At 44.6% G+C, this 22,248-nt stretch overlaps 1 protein-coding gene across 5 annotated transcripts in view; it reads left to right on the top strand.

Annotated features, from left to right (window-relative positions):
* Positions 1 to 21,696, top strand: part of ETV6 (ETS variant transcription factor 6) — a 236,201-nt gene extending 214,505 nt beyond the window's left edge. For 4 of the 5 annotated variants that reach the window (XM_025455098.3, XM_025455097.3, XM_025455101.3 and 1 more), the window contains 4 exons: positions 1,159 to 1,704; positions 14,753 to 14,895; positions 17,286 to 17,386; positions 21,131 to 21,696. In XM_025455098.3, the coding sequence (XP_025310883.1) occupies positions 1,159 to 1,704; positions 14,753 to 14,895; positions 17,286 to 17,386; positions 21,131 to 21,236 (896 nt within the window). In that variant the 3' untranslated portion in view covers positions 21,237 to 21,696. Of the gene's footprint in view, positions 1 to 1,158; positions 1,705 to 14,752; positions 14,896 to 17,285; positions 17,387 to 18,110; positions 18,205 to 21,130 lie in introns of all 5 variants that reach the window. The other variant, XR_007406572.1, reaches the window with a different exon arrangement.
* Positions 21,697 to 22,248: the final 552 nt, after the last annotated feature.

The following is a 22,248-nucleotide window of genomic DNA, read 5'->3' as shown; positions in this document are numbered from 1 at the left end:
TGACCAGAACAAGGACCTGAAAGTGTATGCATCCTTTTGGTGAGACAGTTCTGGGAACAGATGTGACCAGAGAAACCTCATTAAGATGAGTGGGATGCACTGTGGAAATCTCCATTTTTTGTAGGCAGATTCTTGCACCCTTCCTCCCCCTAAACAGGGACTCCTAAAGCCACGTGTGTGCTGGTCCCTCCCTCAACCCAACCCACAGAACTACTTCTGTTGCTGAGCTGTGCACATTTTCAACGTTGTCTTCGCTCGGATATCACCCGCTTGAAAGTTCAAGTGGGATGGTACAGAGGCATCATTGGAGGTGTTCATCCCTCCTTTTCCTTAACTTACCTCTGCCTGTCTCTGAGCATTTTGAAGGGCACTCAGAAACAAAGTGATCCTGAATCTTCCTTCAAGTACAAGATTGCCAATCTGTAAATTAGGCCCACTGTCCATACTTAAAGCAACTTTTGCTATAACTTTTTCCCTGGGCTTCTGTAGATAGCAAAAGGGCAGATATCATAACGGATCCTAGATTCTAGATTCTTACCGGAGTCTGGGTCTCATTCCCTAGCTGACTGTGTGTTTTTGAGAAAGTTGCTTAACTTCTGTACGCTTTCATTTTGTCACCTGTAAAATAAGAGTACTGGTATCAGCATGTTCTACTTAGGAGTGTTATACATTTTAAACAATGTAATCCAGTACCAAGGATATAGTAACTACCTTAGTAGTAGTAGTAGTAGTAGTAGTAGTATCATTAACACCACCAACAACGTCCCAGAGGTAGAGAATATGTAAAATCAGCTATGAAAATACAAGTCAGTGAGTGTCTAGAAAGAAACCCATAAGGACCCCAAAAGTAACGTCAGAGAGTCAAGAAACAAAGAGCTAGAGGACACGAGTTTGGCTTCCTTGTGTTTATAAGCTACTAGTAAGTGATTAATGGAATGCTTGTAGACATTCTTAGCCTGTCTAGTGTAGGAAAAGAATTTCAAGTATGTGTACTTCAGTTGTTTTTTTAAGCAGTGGGAAAGACACTCCGTCTCAAGGGATGAAAGGTCTGCCCGGCACATGCCTGGACTCCACTGTTCATTACCTCTAGGACTGCAGCAGGGTCCCTCTCCCAACCGTCCACTGGGGTCAGTGATTGTCTCTCCTTCTGCTCCACAGATAACTGTGTCCAGAGGACCCCAAGGCCACCAGTGGAGAATGTGCACCACAACCCCCCCACCATTGAACTGTTGCACCGTTCTAGATCACCTGTCACAGCCAATCACCGGCCTTCTCCCGACCCCGAGCAGCGGCCCCTCCGGTCCCCCCTGGACAACATGATCCGCCGCCTCTCCCCGGCCGAGAGGGCCCAGGGGCCGAGGCTCCACCAGGAGAACAACCACCAGGAGTCCTACCCCCTGTCAGTGTCTCCCATGGAGAATAACCACTGCCCACCATCCTCTGAGCCTCACCCGAAGCCATCGAGCCCCCGGCAGGAGAGCACCCGCGTGATCCAGCTGATGCCCAGTCCCATCATGCACCCTCTGATCCTGAACCCCCGGCACTCCGTGGATTTCAAACAGTCCAGGCTCTCCGAGGACGGGCTTCATAGGGAAGGGAAGCCCATCAACCTCTCCCATCGGGAAGACCTGGCGTACATGAACCACATCATGGTGTCTGTCTCCCCACCCGAGGAGCACGCCATGCCCATTGGGAGAATAGCAGGTAGGTGAGCGCACCCCTTCACCGCCACTCCAGCCTCCAGGGAGACCCACAAAGCCCCCTCTCGCCCCTGCCTTGCAGCGAGCCTCACATCATTCCCAATTAGATGGCCTCAGATAGGCGCCCTCAAAGGCTCTGCGAGGGCAAGTGGAGGCTTCTGCCGGAATGAAGTGAAATCCCTAATGGGCTAGTTAATGAGCCGCTGGGATAGAGTAGTTAATGAGCCTCAGAAATGTTAAGAAACAAATGTCCTATGTCCAGCCTACAAGGAGAGTCACATCAGAATCACGGCTAAGCGAAAACATTTAAAATAAAAGGTTTATGAGCATGCTAATGGCCCTGTCTTGAAGTTTCCAGCAGCTAATTAATGACCAGACACAGCATAAAGAACCTTTGTCTCCGATTTAGACCTGTAATTCCATCCTATGGGCAGTAACTTAGTGTAGCCTTCACCTTGGGAGAAGGTGGGAGAGAAAAACACGATTATGGTTTCGAGGCAGGTGTTGCTGGGTCATTTGGACGAAGGAAACCACTCCCAAATTCTTTTGCTTTTATGATGACAAGCCCAAATTTGCTTCCCTGAGACAAGAAAGCTCTGGAAACCTGGGGGAAAATGTCTGTTCATTGTATTTGTGCTAGTCTGCCCTTAATTTCCGTGAAGTCATGCTCCAGACACCTCACCCTCCAGCCACGTGGCTCTTTTCCTAGAGCACCTTCCATTCGTGAGACATTCGTTAAGCACCCACTATGCACCCATGAATGCCTTAGAAGGGAGGGGGACACAGAGTTGATTTAACACAATTATTTCCTTGAGGAATTTAAAATCCCTGGGAGACACGGATGTGAAAAGCACTAAGTAAGGTGCAAGGCAGAATGGAATCCGTCCTGTGTCCAATTCATTCAGTGCATGTGCACTTATTGAGTACTGACTGTGTGCTAGGATAATTCAGCGCTGTGGGAGCAAAGCAGAGAGAAGGCGTGTTTTGACAGGAGGAATGGAGGAGGATTTTACAGGGAAGTGGCTCAGTACTGGAGGTGATTGTGATGTGTTCAGTAGTGGGAGGGAGGCACAGAGGCAGGAGAAGTCAGACCTGGTCAGGGAAAGGCGAGACATGCCCCCTTCCTCCATGAGCGGGTACCCCAGGACAGACCTCCAAGGGAGCCCCAGGATGGGGTGGTGCTCCTAACAGCATGACAGCACAGGGTCCTACAGGCTATATTAACTGCCTCTGCCTTGACTCATTGTCCTTTTTTTATTTAAATTATTTGTTTCTAAATTTTTCTGTGGCTCCAAGCGTACCTCCCATGTTGCCTCCATTTTAGTGCTGCAGATTGTTTATATCAGAGGTGTTGAATCAAGAAAATGAAATGCCAAGGAAATAGGACTTGTATGTTTGAAAAGCCATGAAAAATGAAATTATCTGTGTCCGGGATTTGATTCAAATGATCCCACGGTGCTGGGGGTGAGGCATGAGTGGGGTGTGCGTAAAATAAGACTAGCTGTGAGCAAATGGCTGTGTGGCTGGGTGATGGACATACAGGGATTCACATTGTTTTGTTCTCTACCTTTACATGTATGTATATGGTTGTGTGTATGGTTGGGTTTTTTTTAATCTAAAAAAAAGAAACCACAAAAAGGAAAAAAAAAAAAAACAGGAGATTTATAAAGAAAGAGAGTTTAGGCAAAACATGTGAATTTCCCCAGATGATTAGAAAAAGGAATGAGGATGAGGTCATGTATTACTGTGAAGCATATAAATGACCTGTCTTGTGCTTCCCAGGCCAGACCTCTCCTGTCTATACATACCCTTCTTGTCTTGTTTCTTACATGGTCTATACAGCGGTACTGGACAGTTTGCAGATACTGTCTACTTGTTTATAATTCTCAGGACAGCTCTTACAGGCAGCTTATTACTGCTGTATTCACTTTATATGGAAGATCATTTGCACCAGGGAAGCCACAGAGGAAATGGAGCCCCAGAGAAACAAAGGTCAAATAGGGGTTGGGTTACAGGGCCAACAGGACAGTCACTGCTGTGCCATTGGCTGCTGCTGGTATTGCTGCCCTCATGTGACCTGTCTTCCCCAGCAACATCGGTCCTGTCCACCTCCTCTGTGGTGCCATCTTATCACAGGCTTTGTAGGAATCGAAGAGAAGCCCATACATCAAGAAAGTTAAATTATTGAGTCTTACAGAGTTACTTCTCCCTTGTTTAGTAGGTTTATAAATTTTAAAATATTTGTCTCTTAAAAATTGTGCTGGTGTGTATTTAAAATCTTACTCGTAAACATCAGACAAGCCTCATAGATGTAGCCTCATCAATAAGATGTTCCATGGACTATCATACCAACCCAGTGATGAACCTTGGTACCCACAGATGCCCTGTCTCAAGAATACACAGAAGAGGGGAATCTAGGCTTTTCCTTAGGACCCTAGGAAGTCAGGATATTTATCTAGAATAACTGTAGGGCCCAGATCCTTTGGGGAGTACATTATCCAGTATGAGAGAGTCCCCTCAAAGTATTCATCATTAATGCTCTAATGATATACTCAAAAGTTTAAAAATCTCCAGATGTAAGTATTAACTAAGTTTTGTTAAAGATTTTATTTATTCATGAGATACACAGAGAGAGGCAGAGACATAGGCAGAGGGAGAAGTAGGCTCCGCGTGGGGAGCCTGATGTGGAACTCCATCCCAGGACCCCTGGATCACGACCTGAGCCAAAGGCAGATGCTCAGCCATCAGGACCTGAGCCAAAGGCAGATGCTCGGGCAGTCCCGGTGGCACAGCAGTTTAGCGCTGCCTGCAGCCTGGGGTGTGATCCTGGAGACCAGGGATTGAGTCCCACATCCAGCTCCCTGCATGGAGCCTGCTTCTCCCTCTGCCTGTGTCTCTGCCTCTCTCTCTCTCTCTCTCTCTCTCTCTGTGTGTGTGTGTCTATGAATAAATAAATAAAATCTTAAAAAAAAAAAAGTTTGAAAAAAAAAAAAAAAACAAAGGAAGATGCTCAACCACCGAGCCACCCAGGTGTCCCAGTATTAACTAATTTAACCAAAAATTCAACATTGGTAAATTGAACTGAGTCTCAATTTTTCTCAAGGGTAAAATGAAAGGGGTAGAAAGTCTAGAGTCTGATACTTAGTCTTGATTCTAACCCTCTGAAGAGAATTCATCACAACTGCAGGCTCCACTGTTTCTCTTGGGAGATCCCTGTCTCCTTCATTCCTACACTTCTAGTGTCTTTCTGGACTAGTCAGATCCTTATAAAATTCTATTTAGTAGGGGTTGAGCTCAATGGGTAATTCCTAGGTACAATGTAAAGTTCTGGCATTACTGAACAGCCATCAAAAGCCTTTATATCTATAAAGCAGATGTGAGATGAGAAAACCTAGTTCCATAAGCTTGTTCAATGAGCAAAGCCCAGAAAGAAATGAAGGTGTCGTGTCGCTGAATGTCATGCTGATGAATACCGTAGCTGGAGGGTATGGATAGGAACATGCTTATGAATGCGGATGAAAAAGTGTAGCCAAATTCTTGTCCATTCAGATGTCATTTGCTCAAGGACTTTAGGATTTATATATTTGGCCACTTCCTGTGTTTGAGGCACTGGACTGCATCCATGAGGGTGGAGGGTTCTAGGAGGTCTAAGATATACTCTTTATCTTGAAAAAGCCGAATGCCATTGGCTGTCATTACAGTGTGTGATATCTTTAAAGGACTCCTATTAAAGTGCTGTAGGGGAGTTTAGGGAAGGCTCCTTGGAGGGGCTGGCTTTTAGCTGGGCTCACAGATGCTTAGAATATGAACAATGAAGATTAGAGAAAAAGATATCATTCCAGATGGAGAAAAGTCAAAGCAAGTTAAGGCCCAGTGTATTTTTTTCTACTTTAGGTAGAAATGTAAATCCATGGAATCCAAGTCCATTAAAAAACTCTATTTTTCCATTCTTTTTTTTTTTCACCTTTTTTTTTAAGATTTTATTTATTTATTCATGAGAGAAGAGACACCCAGAGAGAGAGAGAGAGAGAGGCAGAGACATAGGCAGAGGGAGAAGCAAGCTCCATGCAGGGAACCTGATGTGGGACTCGATCCTGGGACTCACAGTATCACACCCTGGGCCAAAGGCTCAACTGCTGAGCCACCCAGGTGTCCCTTCCTCACTTTTTAATATCTCTGAATTGGAATGTAGCATACAATTTATTACTTTTTTAAGATTTTATTTATTCATGAGAGACACACAGAGAGAGGCAGAGACATAGGCAGAGGGAGAAGCAGGCTCCTCACAAGGAAACCGATGCGAGACTTGATCCCAGGACCCCGGGATCACACCATGAACCAAAGGCAGATGCTCAACCACTGAGCCACCCAGGAGTCCTGTAGCACACATTTTATTTTTTATTTTTATTTTTATTACTTTTTTTTTTTTTTTTTTTGTAGCACACGTTTTAGAGGTGACATGCAAAGTTACAATAGTTTACTTAGGTACTGGCCTATAAAAATTAAAATATTCAATGAAATAAATTTAGGAGGTAATGGCTTACCTACAAATCACAGATTAGATCTATTTATATATAACATGTAGCATATTTTTAAAGGTAGCGCTTATTTTTCAAAGGTTAAGGACTGTTGTTGAGGCTAGTAAGTTAGAATAGCCAGACTTTATAGGAGAGAATTTAACATGGAATACAGTGAGACAAGACCCCTGGGTTCAAATTTTTTATTGAATAGCCGATGGTGTATGTAACAATGAACAAATTGCTTCTTTCTGGGCTTGTTTTCTATTTCTTATGCTCATGAAGGGATTGTGGGGGGCGGGGGGGTTGGAGGTAGGGAGTTAGGGGTTGAGGCAGCATCTGTGAACCTTCTAGCACTTTTCTCAGCCCACAAAAGTTTTACTGGCCTGTGCCTCGTCCATGTGTTTCATATCCAAAGAGTATATTAGCAGTGAGCGCCATACAGTGATGAGGCCTAGTTACCACTGATGCCGTGAGTCATGTTTTCAGTCTATATTGACATTCGTTCTTAGAACTCAAGTGATTTCAAAGCTAGAAGGGGCTTTTACAGGTGAAGCAACGGAGATTCTGGCACATCCAGGGCCAGCCTTGCGCTTCATCCAGTGTTCTTTCCAAGACACTGTTTCCTTCTGACCTGGGACTCTAGAGCAGGGATTGGAAAGTCTGGCCCCGGGCCAAATCAGCCACCGCCTGTTTTTGTAAATCAAGTCTCACTGGCACCCAGCCACACCCAATCACTTAGTGTCGTCTGTGTGTGGCTGCTCTTGGGCTCCAACAGTGGAGTTGAGCAGTTGCAGGAGAGATTGCGTGGCCCGCAGAGCCTAAGATATTTGCAGAAAACATTACAGGAAACATTTGCTGCCCCTGTTGTACGGCATTGTTTACTCACATGTACAGTATGCCTGAAATCATTGGCATGATGTGGGATACGGAAGTAGAAAACCCTGTCCCCGCTCTCAAGGAATTACTTGCACTTTAGAAGATGAGGCATGCCTAAGACATGGGAAAGGAACAATAACAAGTGATAGAAGAAAGGAGACAAGTTCTAGACTGTTTGCAGACCGGTCCAGGAGAGTTACAATAACATCATGAACGTAAGTAAAAACTCAGTGAAAGAAACTGTTCCTTTCAATACTTGGATGGCGTAGTTAAATCATTCATTCATTTATTCAAAAATGATCCTGTGTCTTCCTATGTGCCAGGTGTTTTTCTAGGTGATAGGGTACAGCGTCTCCATATGCCAAATTTTGTGTCTTTGCTGACACAAGGCAATATCCCTCCAACTTGACACCAACAAACAAACTAAGCTCCTGCTTTGGTTTTAACTATGGACAGCTAAGTCTTAAAAGAAAATTTTAAGTTGTTTTTGGCTTTCTCTTCAAGTTCTTCAATTCCATTAAAACCTGAGTTACCAACTTCCCGTCTGCTTGTCCCCTCCTTGGCCTTCATCCAAAAATCTGCTAAGGAAGCAAGAGTCATTGGCAAACTGGTTTATAATCCATTCATACTCCATTGCTATACAAACATGGGGATTTTAGAGGTCTATACAGATTTGCTTGTTCCAAGTCCATGACCCACCTGAATAGAGAATATTTCTTTTCTGGTGCTTATCTCACAACTTTTGCTTAGTCCCCTGATTTTCTTTGCAAACATGAACTTCTTCATGGTTTGTGAAGACATTATTGTTTGGCTGATTCTGCAGCAGATAAGACATAAGCCCAGCACATGCTCCCTCCACTCCCAACCCTTTTATAACCCATGTCATGGCAATCTTTCAGATCTCCAGAGGGACTTCCAAAAATCTGCTTATTATCTCTCAAGGTTACATTTTAAACAGAAACAAAAAGATTCTAATCAAGAAGTCGCCTGTACTGCTTATTTGTCACCTGACTAAAACAATATACTTTCCCGATTTGGTTTTATTGACTGGATGAGTTCTGTGTGCACAGAAATTCAATCCTGGGAGCCTCTAATCTTAAATCAGATGAAGAAAAATAAGCCTGAGACTCCAGGGTAAGCAGTTGGAGGCATGTCCCCAGGGGGGCAAGGACCAGGGGGCCAGGGGAAGTCACTCTGTCCTCTTCGTCTTGCTTCCATCCCTACTTCCTCCCCAGCAGTATTTGGTGCTGGTGAATGGTTTCAAATGAAACTCATGAACTTCTTTTTTTTTTTTTTTTTTTTTTAATTTTTATTAATGAGTCTCAGGAGCAGCCTTGAGGGGAAAAATACATTACAAAAGAGGAGTCTAAGGGTTTATAATGAAACTGGTAAGGGACCTTGGTACCAAGGTATACATACATATGTGAGCCTTTGCACAGAGGTGTATAAATGTCTGTTTTAAGGAAGGAGAGGACAGGGTTGTGGGACGTCTTCATAAACCAAAGGGTCCAACCACATCATCTCGCACCATCTTAGGCAGATAACCCTCTGGCAGAATTCTCAAAGGCTCCCAACACAGGGTCCCAATCAACAGCTGGCCTGAAGTGTTCCCCCGGAAGCAGTATGGGCTGATGAGCAAGCGTGGACTCTGGAAGAAGCAGGATTGGAATCCAGTCCTTGTCCTCCCACCCCCCACCCCCCAGAAGTGCTGTCTGCCCCCTGAGTCCTGGTTTCCTTCTCCATCATAATGAGAGCAGTAATACCCACTTCCGGGCACTTTGGAGTACTAATGAGACAATATGCAAATACACAGCACCAGTTGGCTAATTACTAAGCATTAGGGTCCCTTCCCTGCTCCATTTTTCTTTGCTCTACTGCAGGGCTGCAGAGAATGAGGGGAGAGCCATGAGTCCAGCCAGCACCACTGGCCACCTGGAGCTGGCATGGGCATGGAGCTGGCAGGCTGGTGGCCTGCAGAGGGCACGCCTTCAAGGCGCCCTCCTTTCCTTATCTCCGTGGAGATTCATTTCTGTGCTGTGTCTCACCTCTGAGGCTTTGCCCAGGAATGTCCCGTGTGGACTTCTCACATCGGCTGAGTCCCTGCCGTTTATTTTCACCGTGAGCTACCGAGAAATCAAAGAGCCCTAAAAGAGAAGGAAGTTTCGGGACAGCGTTTTTAAAAGATAAAACGGTAACAGCACAGTGGCTGGGTGGGAAATAATAGAAGGAGCTCCAGGAGACTGGAAATTCCAGTTTGCTTAAGGACACACATTTCTGTAATACAGCATGACTGCCTGGAGGTAGGGATGCGAATTCCCAGGCTGCCCCCACCTAAGCAGAACAGGGGCTGAGCATTGCAAGGTTCCCGCTGGGGGCTTAAGCTCAAAGTGTTACCTTCCCTACTAGGTTAAGTGGCCCGTGGTTTAGAACCACAGCTATCAAGCAAGAGTAGCAACTGTTTTTTTTTTTTCTTTAAGGTTTTATTTATTTATTCATGAGAGACACAGAGAGAGAGGCAAAGCCACAGGCAGAGGAAGAGGCAGCTCCCTATGGGGAGCCTGATGCGGGACTCAATCCAAGGACCCTGAGATCGCAACCTGAGCCGAAAGCAGACACTCAACCACTGAGCTGCTCAGGCAACTTTTCATTTTATTTGTTCCTTACCTGTTTTGTTACTCTACACCTCATGCAACCAAAGGTGCAAAGGGCCAGCCTTGTCTACACCTGTAGTCCATGTGCCACAGTCCAGCCAGGAAGCCGGGATCTGTATTCCTCACCTTAGCCTCTCCCCACCCAGCTTGTTACTGTGCACATATGGTTTCTGTTTTCCAAAGCCCGCAGCAGAGCACGAGCAATTGCCCATTGTAAACACACCTCTGTGTATCAACACAGGGTTGGCTGCACTGGATCTATTAACTTTCTGCTTCCCGATAATGGCCCATCTAGAAATGAGGACAGGAAAGAGAAAAGGAAAACAAAAGAAAAACAAAAAACTAACCTGTGCATACTGTAAAGCATGTGTTTCTAGAAGCAGAGTTTCTCAAACTTAACACTCTTGATAATCGGATCAAGGATTTTTTGCTGGGATTTGGTGGGGGAGCTGACTTGTGCATTATATGATATTTAGCAGCATCCCTGGCCTCTACCCATTAGATGCCAGTAGCATCCTCCACCCAGTCGTGACAATCAGAATTATCCCCAGACACTGGGAAATGCCTTCCTTCCCCTACTGCTCAACATTGCTGCTAGTGTGGAACCACTGCTATAAAGCAGAGTAGCAACTTTATATTTTGCATTTTACTTGTTTTGTTGCTGAACCTGAAATAAATTAATTTTTGCAATAAATTGAAAAATGAAACAGAGACACTCAGCATCCGGTGAGTTAGTGATTGTACCCACAGAACTCCAGTTTACAGGCCTTCATTTAAAATTCCATTTGGGCAGTTAAAACAACATAAAATTACTTTCTCAGAAGTTTTCCCAAAATTTTAATTAGCCACCATCATTAAACATTCCCTTTGTCAATAACTTGACTTGCCCACTCAGATTTTTAAACATCAGTTTTGTCTAGCATGGTTTTTTCATTAGAAACCATGTTGGTTATGTGTGAATTGCCCATCTTTTTACAATCTCTGTTCCATGAGCACATACAACGAGTCTCTGCTAAGAGACAGACGTGGGAGTGAAAATATTTCTCCTTAACCACAGGAAGGGATTTTTTATAATGCCTTTTAGCTATGGATACCCAGGGCACCTCACCCAGCAGGAAAGAGAGAATGTTCTCTCTGACTGAAAAATGGCACTTCACTTGAGCTAAGCCCTTTATAAACTTCCTCTCATGAAGAGACAATCCAAATAATGGACATTTGTTTAAAATACCCACGTGCCTTAATATAGAGGTCCCCTTAGTTTAAGAGAAATGCATTTAAAATTAATGAATACCTTGTAATATAATTTTTTCATATGCATATTCAAGTGTCTTATAATAGGATAATCTATTTATAGAGTTTGGTGAATTTCATTATATAGTATTAAGCATTTTCATTGATGATCAAAGACCATTGTATCTGTGCAGATGTGGATTTCAACAGAGCTGAAAAATTGCAGGTAACAACCTCCAGAGGATCTAGAGAACTAAAAAGGATCTGCCTTTTATTAAATTGAAGTCTTAAAAACAAAATAACTCCCATGGCTTGAACTTTAGTTGTAAAGAAAAAAAAATCTTCTATGGTCAGGCATTTATTTTTATCATCTGGAATAATTTTTAACTAAAGAAACAAAACAATCAATAATGTTGCAAAAGCCACTTACACTCTTGAGTTTGAAACAACTGCTTTATGCCACAAAATTCCTGTTGCTACCTCCGTTAGTGATTGAGTAATTCAATATGTCTTGAATGTCAACGTATTTTTATTACTCAGCTAAAGTTGGCTTTGCTGGCTTAAATGTCATTTAAAGTGATCAATTGGCAGCTTGTTTGGGGGTTATTTTCACATTTATGAAAGGGAAAACTTTGCAAGAATCAAATGTTCCTGAAACATACAGGTGAGGTCTGTTCTCTGGTAAGCCCTGCCCTTCACTTAACCAACCAAAGAGCAGATAACATTCTAGATCATTTTTAGTAAATGGTTTATATCAAGGTCCAAGTTTGATGCTTCTGAAAAACCAGGACGGTAGCCCAGTGCTAGTTAAGCTCTTACTTGGAAAAATGGCCTGGTTCACACTGCGTTGTTTTATGAGAAAGAGAATGTACCACGACAGAAAGACAGAAGCCAGAGAAACTAGGAAATTAGAAGTCCTTGTGCAGATGGGGATGGAAGGATCATCCACTTTACGCTCTAGCTCCAGTTGGCATAGAGGTGAGGGGAGTAGCAACATATTGCTCCCCTTCCACAATTTTCTTATATCAAACTACTGGAGACAATCAGGGAGTTTTTGTTGGTTTTTTGTTTATTTGTTTGTTTATGAAGTGTTAGTCACATGAACACTCTGGAGACTCGCATTCCCAACCCAGATGAATCCAAAGGTGCCATGATATCTCTCTGCAGTGAACATGATTTCTCCCCTATAAGAGAAGTGATAGAGGAGCTATGTGCAAACCCCCTTTGTTGTTCCTCCTAATTTACTGGCATTTTTATGGGATGATATTTGATTCTTTTCAGCCGTATTCCAATTGGTAGAGATTGTGGGGAAATTAAAATGTGTCTGCCATTTGATGGCAGGACAAAAACTGAATCCACATCTCAGTCCTCTGTTTTCCATTTGTAGTAAAGATGTCATGAGACAAGGAGTTGGCCAGGTGGGTTAAGACACGTTGCCGACCTCACTGCTTTGCCTAGCAACCAGAATTATCCTGCACCAGTTGCCTTAAAACTGAGCTAGATTCGGGGCAGCCCTGGTGGCGCAGCAGTTTAGCGCCACCTGCACCCCGAGGCGTGATCCTGGAGACCCTGGATCGAGTCCCACGTCGGGCTCTCTGCATGGAGCCTGCTTCTCCCTCTGCCTGTGTCACTGCCTCTCATTCTCTCTCTGTGTCTCTATGAATAAGTAAATAAAATCTTAAAAAAAAAAATGAGCTAGATTCTTCTCAGTTGTGCGATAGTGTAACACTGACTTCTCCAGGTGCTTTGTGGTGCTAGGGTTGGGGGTTCCCTGCTCTCTCCGTCTGGCTGGCAGGGGATAATAGAAGTGGCCGGCTGCTTCTGTCACCAGAATGGGGTTCAACTCCCAGAGTACGCGATGTCTGGGCTGCAAGAAGAGCACAGTTCGTCCTGTTCTAAAACACAGTAACTCACACATTCCGTTAATGTTTAGACACAGACAGTGGGCTGGGGGGTGGATCGGAGGCTACCCGTAGGAAGATTTATGGCCATTTTCATGTTAGTTTCTTGAAAGTGCCACATTTTATGCCAGTTCTTCTGCCATTCAGAGCAAAGGCTGGCTTTCACCACGATTGCACTACACAGAGTGAAACCTCGCCCTGGGAAGTCCTAAAACTTTACAAATACCTACCTGTTAACCAGCCTCTCTGGGAATAGAAATCACATCAGGAAGGGAGGCGGAGCACGGGCTTCAGAGCCGGGCAGAGGCTGCAGTCCTACGTGGGTCACTCTTGAGCTGTGCCCCCGGAGTAAATTACCAAACCCGGTAAGCCCCAGCTTCCTCGTCCATAAAATAGGAGTAGCAACAGCACCTGCCTCTCAGGGGGTCACCAGGGTCAAGTGTAGCGATGCTTGTGGAACACAAGCTCAGCGCCTGCCCCTAGCACCCAGTTAATGGCGTTGCTGTTGTGATTTTGTTGTGACCTTCATGACTTTCCCTTCACTCGCACTATCACTAATACAGTAATCCCGTCAAGGACACATTATTCCCATTTCAAATATGAGGAAAGAGAACTCAGAGAGATTTAAGAAGCTTGCCAAAGGTGACCTGACTCAATTCCCCCTTGTAAATATACTCCTTGGAAGGGTGTGTGTTTCTTTTCCTGGGAGGTGAATGTGTTGACTCTAAAATATTCCAGGCCTCGGTTAGACACTCCCCTCCCAGGTGGGCCGAGCCTCACCCAACAGAAGGCAGTCAGCGCACTGTGTGCCTGAGACCTGGAATTCAAAGCCCAGCCACCTTGGGCCTCCGAGGAGTAGAAAGGATGCAAGTAAAGTGCTAAGCGCATATATAGAATTCAGGGATTGATCATTCACTGCCAGGAGTTCTGGCTGGGGGCTGCCACGATCAACGGTGAACCCCTGGAAACCAGTGCCTCTTATTCTCATCTGGAGGCTGGTCCAGAAAGCACACCTGGATAGGACATGTCTGCCTCCGCCCACCTATCAAGGGAAGCTGGAGGGCAAACCACATACCGTTAGGGCACATCCAGAAAGCACTAGAACAAGGGAAAGGTGTGCAGCCTGTGTCTTCTCTTTTAATATGCCAACCCACCACCAAAAGCCAAGGAGGCCTAGCACAATGCCTGGCCTGTATTAACTCACTTAATAAACGCTTGTGGCCTGACCAGGTGATAGAACATTAGTCCTTCAAATGGGGAAAATTATTTTTTTTTTTTTGCCTTGAGTTCCTTTCTACCCTCATTTCATTATAAAAAAAACAATTTTAAAGAACTCCAAAATTAGCCGTAATGAGAAAATATCTGCCCTCTTGAAAACCACGCTAGCCACAACTCCCAGTCATCTGCAAACCACGTAGTTCTCTTTCCCGCAGCTGTGCACCCATCACACTTGTTTTTCTGCCGCTTGATAGCCTGCCCCAGTCTTCTCATCTTTGTGCGTAAAGCCTCCAACACCAGAGTGATCTTACAGGGCCACCAAGTATCCCACGCCGCTTGCCTGGAGCACTAGGGCTCTCTTCCCGCCCTTTGACTCTCTGACCCTGGCCTGGTTTTACCCCCTCTTTTGGCTTGCTCTCTTTCATGGGAACTCCACTCAAGTTCAAGTCATTGGTCATGACCTTGGTCAAAGGTCGCCCTTCTGCAGTACCATCTGCGGTCTCTCTGGGATCTGGTCTCCTCACTGTGAGATAAGAAAGTTGACCATCAGTCCACAGTAGGCTGAAGTGATTATTTGATGATTTTCTCATTCTGATTCTTGGTGCCTCAACAAGAAACCTAATTCTAAAGTGTTTTCTTGCCCTTTGCCTCTGTAGACTGTAGACTGCTTTGGGATTACGTCTATCAGTTGCTTTCTGACAGCCGGTACGAAAACTTCATCCGATGGGAGGACAAAGAATCCAAAATATTCCGGATAGTGGATCCCAATGGACTGGCTCGACTGTGGGGAAACCATAAGGTAAAAGGGCACCAGCTGTTTACTCTGCCAATGAGGGCCGAAGTAAAGCCCTTCTCTCTAGGTTGGAGGATAATTGCCTGGCTTCTGCCTCCTACATGTGCCCCTCATTATTTGGTTTATTCCTCATGGGGTGAGCAATTAGACAGTTGCAAAGAGAAGGAAATGATTAAAGATGCCACTTTCCATTTGTTACTTATGCCAGGTGCCACTTCACTTCACAACGTCTGGTCTGAAAGAGCTGCATTCAGAGCAGCCCTCCATCCCATCCCCTTGGCCTGGCCCTGACACTCACATGTCCTCAGGATCTAGGGTAACAGGGAAGCTCTGGGGAGCTCTGGGACTCATGAGGAAGCTGGGGAAGCATCACCTCTGTTCTGCTCAGTTAGAAACTCCCATGTCCACAGCAGCCCCTTTCTACATGGAAATGCTTACACTCGAACTCTGCAACATCCCCTTGAAAAGCAAACAGGCAAGAACTGTTTGCCCTATGCTTTTCTATGCTGGGAAGAGGAAATGGAACTTACAGGATATAATCTTTTATTTTTTTATTATTTTTTTTAAAGATTTTATTTATTTATTCATGAGAGACAGAGAGAGAGAGGCAGAGACATAGGCAGAGGAGAAGCAGACTCCCTGTGGGGAGTTGATGTGGGACTCGATTCCAGGACCCTGGGATCATGCCCTGAGCTGAAGGCAGACGCTCAACCATGAGCCACCAAGGTGCCCTGATATAATCTTTTACAGTTAGGAAAACTGTGAAAGCCCACAGATGTAAAAAGTACGTAAAACATCCTAAATGTCCGTTATGGATGACTGGATAAAGAAACAACAGTGTAACATACAGCGGAATATTACTCAGCCTTAAAGAGGAAAGAAAAAAAAAAAGAAAAAAAAAGAAGAAAAAAAAAATAAAAAATAAAGAGGAAAGAAATCCCATCTGTCACATGCTACAGCATGGAGGAATCTTGAGGACATTAAGCCAAGTGAAATAAGCCAATCACAGACAAATACTGCCTGCTTCCATTCACAGGAAGGATCTAAAGTGGGCAAATTCATTGAATCAAAAAGTGGAATGGTATTACCAGCGGCTGGGGAGCAGGGGCAAGGGGGATATACTAATCAATGGGCATAAGGTTTTCCCCATAAGCAAGATGAGGAAGCTCTAGAGATCTGCTATACAACATTGTACTTGTAATTAACACCACTCTAGTATGTGCTTAAAAGTTTAAGAGGATGGATGTCCTGTTACGTGTTTTTACGACTCAGTAAAAGGAAAGAAAGTAGAGCAAAGGGTCTCCCCCCTCAAAAATATATTAAAATAAATAAATCTGTATCCCTACTAAAAATAAAACAAATGAGGAACCAAGATCCAGGCCTGACCACGGACCAGTAGATGTGAGGCAATGCAGGCAGGGCACCGGGGTGGCACCACACCAGGTGAGCTGAGTGAAAGGGGACAGAGTGGAGCACAGCCAAGCCCTGCTGGGGCCGCAGCCCTGGAGGTTGGCAGCCTGAGCTCCGGCCCTGTTGAGGAAGACCCGGTGCAGGCCATGACCAAATATAGCAAGGCCCCACTGACGGACTCCTCAGTGTGAGTCACCCAGAAAAGTCCCGCTGTGGCCACTGTGCCATAGCCCCGGGGCTCTCGGAACCACTCTATTCTTCCTTCCACAACAGGAATTTAAACAGCAACAACAAAAATCTCTTCCTTAAAATGACAAGCCAGAAATACAAGTTTGAGAAAGGTCACTGCAGCACAAAATAAAGGGGGGTGGGGGGAGAGAGAGAGGGAGAGAAGGAAAGAAGCAAAGAAAGAAAGCGAGAGAAAAAGAAGGAAGGAAAAGAAAGAAGAAAGAAAAGAAAAGAAAAGAAAAGAAAAGAAAAAAAAGAAAAAAGAAAAAGAAAGAAAGAAAGAAAGAAAAGAAAGAAAGAAAGAAAAAAGAAAAGAAAAAAGAAAAGAAAAGAAAGAAAGAAAGAAAAAGAAAAAGAGGCAGACAAAAAGGAAAATTCTCTGTGGCTCAGAAGGTGAAGGTTGACCCCCATGTAGGGGGAACGTGCAGGAAATTCACTGAGCGTAACATTGCTTGGTCCTGGGAAAGGAAATAAAGGAGCTTGCTGCGGCATATGCTTTATTAGCTGCAGCGCCAAGACTTCTGACAAAAGGTGATTCACCTTAGGACAGATCTTGGCGATGCGGGTAAAAGCAGAGCGGGTGACACCAGTGGGCCAGGAAGGCGGCAGATTAGCAGGTAGCTTTCTCCAATGGGCAGGGCTCCCGCGAGCAGCTGAAGAGGTTTTATTTTAATAGCTCCCTAGTGTCTTTTCTGAGGTTGATTTCACTATGTCTTTGTGCTTTTTTTTTTTTCTCTCTTCCTCCTTTGAACAAACAGAACAGAACAAACATGACCTATGAGAAAATGTCCAGAGCCCTGCGCCACTACTACAAACTAAACATTATCAGGAAGGAGCCAGGACAAAGGCTTTTGTTCAGGTAGCACTTCCTTTTTCTCCTTTCCTTCTTTTGGGAGGATATTATTTTCTTTAAATAAGAGGGAGGTGGGAGACAAGATCTCTACCTGCCTGGATGACACTTAAGCCGTCAGTGCCCCAGATTGGATACCGGATGCTGGGTTGTTAGAATTTTAGGGTAAAAAATAAATAAATAAAAATTGTTGTTTTTTTTTTTTTACTTAGGTCTGTACTATAGTAAAGCCACAGCTAAGTAAACAACCATCTGACTCACCTTTAAAATAAAGCAGTGATCAAATAGAATTATCTGGCATTAACATCCAGTGTAGTTAAAAGGAACAACTAGAGTAACATCCTCAGTGGCAAAGCAAGCTATTAGATCTAGACTTCCAGGTTCCCAATCCTGTAAGCCAGTTTCTGAAGCAGTGTTTGTCAAACTGCAGGTCCTGACCCATTCATGAATCATGAAATCGATTCACTGAGTCAGTGACAACTTTTTTTAATGAAATAGGACAGGACTGAGTAGAATAGAATTGAAAATATCAGACTGTATCACATGAAATAAGAGTGACTAATGATTCGTGAAAATTTTGTTGTGTGCATGTGCACATGCTGAGTCACAAGGTAAAATGTATTTTTTTATGATGCATTATAATCAGAAAAGTCTGAAAGCTGCCGTACTAGACATTCCTCTTTCCAGACTTCCTCACAGCTAATGAGTTCCAACCATTTAACCTTCCACATAGATTGTGATTCCAAGTACTATACAAGAGAGGAGAAAGAATTAAAAGAAGAAGGAGAAAGGATCTAAAGGACCAATCAGGAGAAGTAGAAGTGGTGGTAATTGACACTGGTGGTAATGGCTGTGGGGAGACCCGGTAAAGGCCGGGGAGAAGGTGGGATCAACAGATGTGACGTTAGGTTGTGGGTTTGGCAGGTGGGACAGAAAAGAGATGGATTTGGAGTTATCTACACACAGGTAGAAAGTGACATTCTGTATGAGTAGATGAGCTTGTTGGGATAAATTGGAAAGAGCAGAGAACCTGGACGTTAGCATCAGGAGTTATGGTTAACTTAGGAAGAGTGAAAATAATTGAGATCTTCAAAAACAACAGAAAAGGCTGTTCAAGAGTTGGAAGCAGAATCGAATGAAGTTGAAAAACAAACAAACAAACTCCTTTCTCTGGCTCTGCTAGTGTTTTCCCTTCATCCTTCACCCTAAACTTAGTCTTCCTTTCCTTTTCTTCCTGGATAAAATGATCCCATTACAGCAGCTTCAGTTATCACTTTAATGGTTAAACTATTCAGTCTTTGGATCCAGCTCTAAAATCCTCCTTAAATTCTAAATCTGCATTTCCAAGAGCTTCTGATACTTCATGTCCACTGAAATACCACATTAGTATCTCACACATGAAATGTTCAAGAAAGACCTTCGCATTCTAGAAACCTCCCCTCCCCCCATCCAGAATTCTTGTTGCTCATCAGCGGCATCATGGTTGTTCTAAGCTGCCAGCCTTGACAGTGGAGTTATCATTGACTCTTCCCACATCCAGGGTAGTCATTGTGTTGGATTGTCCTTGGCTCTTCCATACCGTTTCCACTGCATTCTATTTTGCCGGGGCTAGAAGCCTGGAAACCCTGTTTCCCAAGATTTCTTAGCAGCAGGTTCCAGGTCGGAATCTACCAATGACAACCACTTTCATGAGCATTTGGAACATGTAAGAAAGGCAAAAGCATTATTATTGCTTCTCTGACTAGATTTTATTATTTATACCAAGATTAATTCAATAATCCTTTCTACCTCTGGCCCACTCTCCTGCCTTCTGAATTCATCACACACCCTGCCAACTGCCCTACAACACTAACATGATTCCCTGTGCCAGAAATATATATCCCTTTCACTTTTGCTTTTTTAAATATCTATGCCCTCTAGGTCCACCTCAGGTGTCCTGCCCTTCCTGAGGCTTTCTCCAACTGGTCAAACACACATAGATATCTTCCTCCATCATTTCCTGGATTCCCTTGACCCTAAACCACATCGTGGTTTACATTTTCAATAGATGTACATGTGAAGTCCTTCTCCCCACAAGTAGGTCACAAGAGTCTAGCAGGGAGAGGATTCTATTTTATATAATTCTGTTTTGTACATGATGGAGGCTTTCAATGTTTCTTGACAAGCCTGACATAGACCATCAGAAGCTTATTATGGAAAAGTAGTCAAGAGAAGAAAGGGGTAGTTTGCAGGGCCAAGTATAGCGTGACCGTGGATTTGGCCTCAGGAGATCATTAATGACTTCAGATGGTAGGAAGAAGTTTTAGTTAAGGGATAAAAGGAGAAGGTAGACTGCAAACTTGACAAGTCATACTGTTTGAGAAGTTCAGCAATAAAGGGCAGAAAAGAGAAGCAGAAGTGGTTGGAAAGTTCATAGCCTTCCAATAGCAATTTTCGACAATATGAAAGGACGGAATAGTGCTATTAGTGAGGAGAGTTGGTCATTTTTGAGGAAGTGGGTGTTGAAAGCCAGACTTTCCACAAAATGAAGGCTTCCTGGTATAAAACCCAGGGTCTAATCAAGTGAAGTGTTAAACTGTGGCTACTCTACAGGATTTCTAGACATTGAGAGAAGGAAGATTTTAGTAGGGACCAGCATGATTACATGGCTCTTTGACAAGGAGGCAGAGCTCAGAAAGTGAAAGGAGTAAAGAAATCAGGCCAGATAAGGTTTGGAGGAAGGCATGAGCCACGATTTGTATAAGAAAAAAGACTGGCCAGACTAAAGGGTTCATGCTCATCAACAGTGCAGGACAAGAGGTTCCTACGTAGACGTCACAGAGAGCCCAGATGGGCAAGCCGAAGAGATTGTGTATCCTTGGCCTTACCTGATGAGTGGTCATCACAGGCCTTTTGAACATGGAGTGACAAGAGGAAAAGTATATTTTAAGACAGTTCACCTGGCACAGGGCGGAGGGTCTGGGAAGGCAAAGGTGGACAGGCCAAGAGCCCACTTGGAAAGGGCACTCCCACGGTGAGGCTACAGCGTGTGCACCCAGGCTGCCTTCCCGAACCATAGAAATCATGGTCGAAACAAGTCGCTGATGTTATTTCCACCAAGAAAATGAGACATGCTGTGTGCACCCAGTGCAGATAACTAACGGGGATTCATTGCTAGCAGTTTGGGGGGATCAGTGATAACACTGAAAAGCATTCTCCCTTTCTCCCTTTCTGATTTCCAAGAGCACCGCTGACTTGCCCTATTATGAAAATTTTCCATTCCACAACGTTTAATTGTATCCTTTGAGTTAAATTCCAGTTTCGCATGCCATTCCCTGGGCTCACAGTCTGGGATGGAAATGGATAGACGGCTTCTCAGAGGGCCTTGGGAAACTCTAACTTTAAAACTCAGAATGACAGATCAGTGAGCTGCACTGGGGTCTGGGGTTCCTGTAATGGCCATGCAGAATGCACCACACTGCTCCAGGGGGTGCCATCTCCTAGGACTCTTTTTTGTTTTGTTTTGTTTTTTGTTTTTGGGTTGTTTTTGGGTTGTTTTTGTTACTGTTTTTTACAGTTCCTTTGCCATGTTTCAGGCTGTCCCAGGAAGGGGCACCTCTTTCCAGTTCAGGCTAAGTTAACATTACTGGCTGGGTTCAGTAGCTCTCCAGCAATTTGAGGTGATGGGGCCTCAGCTTTGAGTCGAGAGTTCAGGGTGAGGACAGACTTGAGGAAAATGTAATCTCTGGGCTCCTCCCATTTCCTCTTCCAAAGGTTTATGAAAACCCCAGATGAAATCATGAGCGGCCGAACGGACCGTCTGGAGCACCTCGAGTCCCAGGAGCTGGATGAACAAATATACCAAGAAGATGAGTGCTGAGAGAAGCAAGCCGCGGCCTTGGCGGGCCGGCAGCTGTGGGGGGGCCCCGTACCCCCCACCCCTGCCCACGAGGGCCCCGGAGGCATGGCAAGCAGGCGGGCTGAGAGCCGGACAGAAAGAGACCCAGAAGTGGGAGTGACACTTGTCTCGCGCAGCGGGAGGGCCCCCAGAGCACCTTAGACAAACCACCCAGCGAAGGCGGGGCTGGCATTCTGGCCGAGGGCGTCAGCCCAGGACTCCTGGTTCCGTTTCCTCCTCATCTGGAACCTCTCCATCTGTAATTCCTCACCCTCCTCACCCGTCCACCTCTTGTTAGTTCCATGGTGTTTTTCGTTTTCGTTTGTTTTTGTTGTTTTTTTTTTTTAAGACCATGCAGTTTGACTTTTCATCATCATTCATAGAGGGGAAGACATCCGAGGTTGTTTTCCTATGGAAATATATATCTATTATATATAATCTATTTTTTTGCAAATCTCACAGTGTGCGGCAAGACCAGCTGGTCAGGAAAGAGAACACTTGCAAAGGGTTTCAGGTTCCTCTTGATCCTGCCACGTGGATCAGGTTTGTTCCTGTTGCTGTTGGGTCTTGGCTGGAAAAAAAAAAAAAGGAAAAAAGAAAAACGAAAAAAAAAAGATGCTTTTAAAAAAGACAAAGTGAAAAGGAGAGCTCTCTTTTTCTCCCTCTCGCTCTTTCCTCCCTTCCCTGCCTCCCATCTGTCTTTCCTCCTCCCCTGCTATTGAGCTTCAGATGCCTTTTAGCAGAGTTCAGCCTCTCAGAGAGTCTTGAGATTTGTTGACATCCCGGCGGCATCAGTGGTCTGGGCGCTTTGCAGCAGGCACCGCAAAATCAAAGCCACATCCCGGCATCTGGCTGCCCATCAGAGAGAGGCTCCAGACCTCACAGGTGCTGCAGTCCTCCAGAAAGAGAAATGCCAGTCCAGCGGGCTGCCCCCCCTCCCCACCCCCTGAAGTAGCTGCTAGAACCCCAGGACATGCCGGTTCCGTGGGACAGA

The sequence above is a fragment of the Canis lupus genome, chromosome 27, assembly GCF_003254725.2.
Source record: "Canis lupus dingo isolate Sandy chromosome 27, ASM325472v2, whole genome shotgun sequence".
Taxonomy (NCBI): Eukaryota; Metazoa; Chordata; class Mammalia; order Carnivora; family Canidae; genus Canis; species Canis lupus.
This window is presented reverse-complemented; position numbering and strand designations above follow the sequence as displayed.